Genomic DNA, 8517 nt, shown 5'->3' with positions numbered 1-8517 from the left:
TCTTTTTTATTCATTTTTTTCAAAAGAAGTTGTAATTAAGTTATAATAAATTGCTACAATTGCAATTTTTTCATATAGAAACATATTAAAAAACTATTTCACTATTTTTATAACATTGTTTCAAAATTATTTCAATATAATATTGTTTTCTATGTTAATTAATAAGATTTTAAAATATTAAGATACAACATCAAAATGTGATAAACTTAAGAAATAAGTTTTAATATTTAGATTATTTAATAAATATTTCGTTAGTAAATAATATATTGATAATTAAAAAATTATTTTTTCATAATCTTCAATAAATAGATATTATGATATCCAAAATGCTTTACATAGAAATAAAATTTCGCCTTAAATATGCGATTTCAAATCTTGTTTTCAAAAAATTATGTGAACTGTTATCATTAAAAATGTGATTATGTTTGTTGCAGTGATTCTTACGGATTCTTATAGAACGGATAGATATAGATAGAAAATTTTCCTCACATAAAATTTATAAGTAGAGATTTGGTACAATATTACATACATTTTTATTATTGTTATTGTTGTGTCTTTTTTTGTAGTTAAAAATTTGCAAGAATCTCTGCAAAAATACAGTATGAGTGCAAGATGAAAAATATTAAAGGGGGATTGTTGTTTTCAAGAATACGGAAGTCTTGTTGGAGAAAATCAAGTAATTTATAGAAGTAAGAATAATAAATAATAGTTCTAATTTTAATATATAAAAATAAATATATTATTAGTAAATGTAAACTGTTAACAAATTAAATAATAGATTTATAAATCAGTTATATCTTTAATAATAATATTTGTGTAATATCATTTATGAAAAAATTATATTATGATTTCAAACCACTTTATTTTCTCTTCACAAGATTTCCTTCTCCTCTAAAGTCAACAAAAATAGTTAATCATTCCAAATTCATCTTGCATGGGTGTATATCCACGGCACGTGGCACATCTAAATCTAGACTTGCGTCTATAAACTCGAAAGCAGATTGCGCGATGATCTCAACGTTGCGCGTCAAGTATATCAAACTGTATTATACACGTATAATATATTTGTATATATTTATTTTTCTCTCTCAAAAGACTATTTTCCGTCTTCATCGAATAAATCAAACAAAAGAATCAAAATCATCGTGTGCACATGTCTATTCAATTACCATTTAAGCGTAACACAAATCAAGTCCTCAAGTTTTGCTTGCTTTTTTTTTTTTTTTTTTTTTTTCATAAAAATCACTCCTTTCTTCTCCCTTATTTAATATTTTCAATCTTAGTCTCCTTTTTTTTCCTTTTTCTTCTCTTTCGTTTTTTTTTTTTTTTTTACAATATACCGGAAGGTTCAGAGTTGCTGCTAGGATACTTCTAGTAGAATCTTAAGGCCACGATACCAAGTTAATGAGCGATCGTATAACGAGTCGTCGCTAAATGGGAAACACGCTACGGCGTCTAGGAGTTTAAAATGGCGCGCATTCTCCCTGTTCTCGATCTTTCTTAGCACGCAGAAAGCAACGCAGCAACGAAAATTGACGAAGAAATATCGTTGCTCGGTCCCTTTTCCATCCTTCTTCATTTCTACGATCGAAAACATTTCTTTTCTAATTGGACGAACCGCAATTTCTTCAGGAAGCATTTGAAAAATCAACTACTAAAAAAAAAAGTACTCTTGTTTATCGGTAAATATAATATTTCATCATCAGTCGTGCTACGGAGGAAACGAGGTGTATCAGTTTAAAAAAATATCTTTCTCTCTCTCTCTCTCTCTCTTTCTTTCTTTCTCTTTCTCTCTCTTTCGTTCGCACTTTCTTTCACTCTCTCCCTTTCTCTCTTTATTCTCTCATCTCATCAGTCTAGTCAAATGTTCAAAAAAGATTCACGCGGTCACCAGGTATCAAAAAAGAACTTAATCTCAACTGACCATTTTGTCGTAAAATTGTAACATCGTTATCGAAATCACATTTCGATTGTATATCATCATTAGATTACGGATATTTGTGCCATATTTTTTGGTAACTAAAGAAATGAATTCTAAACAGATATTTTTTTCAGTCTCTAAATATTATAACTTCATGATTTACTATACATTGTACATATTCTTTTTTGGTTCTTTCCTTTTTACAAGTTTCAATTTTTCATAAAGATACAAACATCCATTGTCTAATGATTGACATTAAAAATTCCCGAGATCATAGATTCGGAAAAATTCGGACAGAATCGGGCGAACTCTCGTAATATCTTCGTACCTGTTCAATCCTAACCGAATTTGTCCGATCTATTCCGAAAGAACACGAATATATCGAGATCTTATCCGATCCGAATATTTCCGATTTTTCCCGATATTCAAATTTTTGAATCATGGAACAATTTCGCACATTTCTACGTATCGTCAACGATCGAACCAATCGATAAAATATTATTATCCTTTTTTTTGACAATAATATCGGAACTATCTAATATATATAACAATCCCGAATCACTCGTTTCTGCGTGCAAATGAAAACATCGGTAATCAAAACGAGAGGTACTTTCCGTCATCGTGGTCCTATGAGAGAGAGAAGAAGAGCTCTCTGGTCATCAACAGCTCTTCGTTCCTCTTGAATTGTTTTTCTAAAAATATTCATCTTGAAGGGAGTGAGATCGATAATCGTCCAGAGGGAAGGAATTAATCCTTGAAATGTTGCTCATTCTTTCCTCTTGAGGGAGGAAAAGATACGAGACACTCGCCTTCATTCAAACTGGAGCGCTGGGACGTCGCAGAAGCGACGAAAGCAATGAACGTCGGGGTGGCCGTCGCCATGGTCGACGCAAACGACGTTCCTCGTCCGCGTAGGATGACGCCTGCCCCTCGACGATCCCCAAAGGTCAAGCTTTCTCTTCCTCCTCGTCGATCTCCTCCGACGATTCCGAGGAGGAGGTGATGAGAGCGGTCGAGAGGCTTGGAACTTGGGCTGAATATGGGAACGAGGTCATCCGGACTCGTTGAGCGTTCCAACATTCTGGCAGGGAATGAGAACCGTCATCCGTGCATTTGTCTGAATGCGACTTCTCCATCGAGCCTAGCTCCATCATGGACACGCGTCTTGTAGGTCCTTTCTTGTTATCTGTAATGATGAAATTGTTAAGGATTATTTTTTTTATATGTGAAAAAAATTGGTTAAATGTTTCTACTTTACGATAAAATATTTTTCTTTTAACATTTCAATAAGATTAATTGGTGTATTTGAATTAGCTTCCTTTTTATTTCAATAATTTTAATGATCTTGAAATATGATTAAAAAATTTTGAACAAACTTAAATTGCTTGTAAATTAATAAATAAGCTTCAATAATACTAACTTTTGCATTTATTTTGGCTTCTAGAATTGATCTTCCAAAGATGTCCCATGAATATATTAACTTCCTGTATATAAATATTTATTGATTGATTTTCTTCACTTAAATTATTCGGATATATTCTTTTCACTTTAGGGATTAATTTAATTTTTTGATAATCATATTTATAATTTTATCTTATGCCATTTAATCTTAAATATTAATCCAGATTTAATTTAACTTTCAACCTATTGAATGTAATTTTTTTTAAATAATAAAAGAAAATATTTTAGTTTATTTTTATAGATAAAAATATTCTGAAAAATACGCCGATATTTGCTATTTTATTTAAACAACCTTCGAATAGTGTAACTAGTAGAAAAATCATAAATTCTATTCGACGTTTATATCCTATAATAAAGTTGCATATTTAGTGGCAATGAAATCACGACTGATAATATACTAATATTTTATGATCTGCAACGAAATATGACCGTTTTATTCCTAATATTCTTTTTAATATTTCCACCTCATTCAATATCAAGTATATTTAATACTTCAATACTGAATTTATGATTCATCTTATATTTCTTCTATATTTTATTATATTTCATTTCTAGATCGTATTTTGTACAATTAAGAAAATAATGATATAGAGATAGAATATTTCTTTTCTATATGAAATTTTGTTTTCAAGAAAATTGATTTTAAATATTTACTTAGCATACAATTTACAGAACATTTCCTAAATAATTCTAATTCTTAAATAACAAATTTTAATTTTGTAATTTTCTTGAATAACTGAAGACCAGGCATAGAATAAGTTGTAAATTTCAAAGTCTTCTCTCTCTCTCTATTTCTTTATTGATCGATCAAATTTTAAAATTATTAATAAAATAAAATTATTTTATTAATAAAGGATATTTTTTCTGATGAATGAAGAAATGTTTTTTAAAGGATTAAAAACTTTAAGTTGTTTTAGTAAAGTTTTTAATTCTATTTAAATAAATATAAAAAATTTAAAATGATATAGCAATTTCATCTTACCTTTCTCGTATTCACTAAACGTTTTTGTAGGTGAATCTTCGGTCTGTTCTGTCCCCGTCAACGTGTATTCATCACGCTCGTCCACAGTTTCCTGGCAATCGATACCATCTGGAGTGCACACGCTCTCGCGACGGAATAGACCAATTACTGACTGGACCTTTGGCTGCTCGATTCCACCTTTAATTAGAAGGAAGTGTCATTAATGAGGTTAATGAAGATTCATGAAATGTTTCGGTTCGGCCACCTGGAATATCTCTTTCTTGAAATATTTCTGTTAAGAGAGATTTTACAGAAACGACTTTTGAATTAATATCTTCTTATTTTTTTTAGGAAATAAAATAGGAACTTAATTTAAAACTCATTATGTCATATCTGTTATATGAAACGCGGAAAATTGCGTTTAAAATTTAATTTGTATGAGAAATGTTTGAATATAGAATGGGGAATATTAGCTCATTTTTCATCGGACATACGCTAAGTGAATAAAAATCTATGGATCTTCAGATTGAATAAATTACGGTCGTTATTAAGCACTTTAGTGAGATGTTGTAAGAAACTTGGTAATCGAATATCAATGAATATTAATAAATATCAATAAATTATATAAGATAGAAATTATCTGAAAATCGTATATATAATTAAAATAATAATTAACAGATGATGAAAAGAAAAATTGACAGAGATGAGAAAGAAAGAAATATAATAAAAAACGAGAGAAAATATGGGTAGAAAGAGAAGAATATCTCTCTTATATATCTCTATTTTAAAGTAAATTTTTAAAAATTAGAAAATTCATTATTATTAATATACACTGTTATTTCAGGTGGCCAGAACAACCGAAATACATCATAAGAAAACGTGAAACAGAAGTGCTCGTGAAAGAATTTGACAACACAAAAAGTGTCAACTCAATAATCTGTTGTTGAGTTTAAGAATATACACGAAAGATTCGACAAGTAAGTTCAATGAATGCACGTTTCTCAGTGTGATGCACAATCAAATGTACGTAGCGATGAGGTGCGCGCATGTGTGTATATGTGTGTGTCCGTGTACACATGTATATGCGAGCTTCAAAGGGGACTGGGTAACCCAAAAGTCGAAGAAGAAAAAACGCATTCGCAGATTTGTAGATCGAGAAAAAGTAAAAGAACGACATATAGAAAACTCTGAACGACTTGAGTATATAAAATTTACATGTTCTTCGGCCGGAAGTCCGAGGTTTGTATCCTCCGAGCTCGTTAAGCTGGCCTGTCTTCAGAAATACGGCTCTCCTGTAAATCAGCGTTTTTCAATATTTTACGTACCTTTTTTTATCCATTAGCCGAATCGAATCACAAAAACAACCATCTTATTTTTATAAAACATTCGATAATATAAAATAATTGGGAAAATTGAATGATTGAAGACATTTTTACAAACAGATGCCATTTTTAGAGACACGGTAATACACGTCCATGTGTATTTCTACTTGTTTTAGATGTTGATTAAAAAATCAAATCGACCTTGCATCGAAAAATAGACCTGTTAGGGAATACCTGAAACAACGCGTCAATATTTAGAAAGTTTGGCGAGAATTAATAACTTATGGAAATAAAAAGTTTTCTCTGCAACGTGAGAGGGGTTACCCGAGCCCCCCCATCGAAAAATAATAACTGCATGTCAGAGTTTATTTTAGGTGTCGAGGAGAGTCAGATTGAATATAAATATTTAATAGGATAATAAGTTTAATTAAGATGATTCAGAAATAATTTTTTATTAAATTTATTTCACCAACAATCTTCCTAACAACAAATTTATTTATACAATGAAAAATTATATTAAAACTTAATAAAGTGGCAGCCAATGAAATTAGTGTATCTATTATCGCGAATTTATATCAATACACTAATCCATAGTAAAATGATACATGTATATTTCTATATATTGGTCAAATTAATTATTCAATCATACCTAAAAATGTCGCCGAGGGAGAACTATAAGCCAGATACTCTTTGTTAGAACACCAAGCAGGAAATTCATTTTGTTTGATCGGATGGCCGGAATCGTAGTCGTCCTCCCTTTTCCATGGCAACATAGTTTCTGTGGCTGTTGGTGTTGTTACCCTGTAACTTTCTAAAATTTAAGAAACAAGATAAAAATCTTGAAAACAAACTCTATAAAATTCAACGAATCAAAAAGTGGAATTTAAGAAAATTTTTTTATTACCAAAATAGTAAATGAAAAATATAAAAAACTCATTTGTTTATTAATAATTTATAGTCTTAATAATTAACACAAAAGAGTTTTATATTATAAAAAAAATTGAAATGACGTTTCCAATCACTTTTATATTTAATTTTCAATTATTTCTTTTATTCCTTTCTTATAATATTAAAGAATCGAAGAATATTTATATCCATTGAAAGAAATTTTGAAGTCGATTAAATTTAATATAAAAAATCGATATCATCGACAAGACTCGTCGCGATAAACTCACCGTCTCGCCCTAATTTCATATCCGGATCGTCGGTATTTATGGTGTCCATTGAGGTAGTGGTGGTGACGCCGTGGTGGCCATCCGTATTCACGTTCAACGAATCTATGGAAATTGAGCGTCGAGAAAATTATAACTGTGAATCGAGCCAAAAATTAGCTCTACCCCTTTCATCCCGTTTTACATTCAAAGAAACGCTTCAACAGGAAACTCTGAATTATCCTTTCCTGAAGCTAATTTCTCAAAAGAATCCACACGACTGGAGATAATTTGTCCAGAACTTCCTTAACTTTTTTAACAACCGAAAGCTTCGTTGAAATTAAAAAGAGAGAGAAAGAGAGAAAATTAAGAAGGGAGGGGAGGAAAAAAAAAGAAGAAGAAAATCATCTTCTCACCGGAAGTGCGAGCCGTGAAGGTAATCGCAGAGTCCCAGTCCTCCTTGCTCGAAGGCTTTGAAGTATCTCCGTTTTCCAGCTCGTACAGGACACCGTTGATGTAATCTACGAGTAATAAAAGTTCACGTATTCAAACGAAAAGAACCTTTTGATCGGTGAGGAGGGCTCATCGATATCCCTTTTGCCAATTTACCTTGAGTGAACAACTTGGTTGATCCGTTTTGCTGGAACTCAGGGAAACTCACGTGATTCTGCTTACCATCCTGTACAGGTTGGTGGAGGGAAGGTAAAGTTATTTTAATTGCAAATCAGTAGTAATCGTCGATTCAACGAGGAATGCGACACATGTGTTCATTTTTTTTTTTTTTTACGCGAGGAACATTCTTACTTTGAGCAATTTTTTACTGCGCTTGTGACGATGCTTGTGCTCTCCCATCATCCGTCTTATGTTCATGTGCATTTTGTAATTGACTTGGGTTGACAGGTCGCGATCGTTCACCGCGTGTCGGCTGTAGCTTAAACGCCGATGCTGCAACAGTTTTGTTCCATGCTGTAGAGAAACGTTATAAATCTGATTTGCCTTCGTTCTTTCGTATATGCAGGGGTTTTTGTTACAGATGTACAACAAATTTACGAGCTACATACATATTGAAACATTGAAGAAGCATAGTGTAATTTTATAATCCAAGGCGCTTCGAAAGTCCCTTAACGATCGTTCATCTTTCAAATGCCCTGTATGAGCAACTCAAATTTGATGAGAAATTAAATCTTTTTTTTTTTTTTGATATAATGAAAATGAAATCAAATGGTTAAAAAATCTTGTCAATTCTTTTACAAGAATTGAAAAGTATGTGCATTTATAATAAAACTCGATTTCATCGAATCTGTCGAAGGACAGAGAATGAAGGAAATTCAGTTATTCTTCTCATTAGTTACAATTTTTCGTTCAAATAATAGAAATTTCACGTTTCGATGAATGGATTCAATCGATAGAAGTTTACTTAATCGAGTACTAATCAAAATTTCGTTTGATAAAAATTCAATATAATTTGTTTTTTTTTTTTTTAATGTATTCCACATTTCAAGAGAGATTTAATTCAAGCCGTTTCTCTTATATGAACCGTTCAAAACAACGATGCTATAAGAATTATGCTTTTAAATTTACTTATAATATTCAAAATTATTTATTTATAACAAATAAATTTATGAAAATAAATTATATTTTCTGAAAAATATTATAACTAATTAAGTCCTCACAAATTTTGGCTTCTAACAAGAATACATT

The 8517-nt window shown here is 30.9% G+C and overlaps 1 protein-coding gene across 3 annotated transcripts in view; it reads right to left on the bottom strand.

The window, feature by feature from the left end:
• Positions 1-542: 542 nt before the first annotated feature.
• Positions 543-8517, bottom strand: part of LOC122720353 (sodium/hydrogen exchanger 3) — a 35245-nt gene continuing 27270 nt past the window's right edge. The window contains exons 13-20 of one of the 3 annotated variants that reach the window (XR_006347753.1): positions 7621-7782; positions 7426-7495; positions 7233-7337; positions 6841-6942; positions 6315-6476; positions 4365-4541; positions 3342-3405; positions 2969-3107 (exon numbers count right to left, since the gene is read on the bottom strand). Coding sequence is in view for 2 of the 3 variants with exons in the window: in XM_043946995.1 (XP_043802930.1) it covers positions 2869-3107; positions 4365-4541; positions 6315-6476; positions 6841-6942; positions 7233-7337; positions 7426-7495; positions 7621-7782 (1017 nt within the window). In the remaining variant the exon portion in view is untranslated. Of the gene's footprint in view, positions 3108-3341; positions 3406-4364; positions 4542-6314; positions 6477-6840; positions 6943-7232; positions 7338-7425; positions 7496-7620; positions 7783-8517 lie in introns of all 3 variants that reach the window. The other 2 variants (XM_043946995.1, XM_043946996.1) reach the window with 2 other exon arrangements.

This window comes from Apis laboriosa, unplaced genomic scaffold (genome assembly GCF_014066325.1).
Source record: "Apis laboriosa isolate Shangri-la unplaced genomic scaffold, ASM1406632v1 scaffold128_cov155, whole genome shotgun sequence".
NCBI classification, from domain to species: domain Eukaryota; kingdom Metazoa; phylum Arthropoda; class Insecta; order Hymenoptera; family Apidae; genus Apis; species Apis laboriosa.
This window is presented reverse-complemented; position numbering and strand designations above follow the sequence as displayed.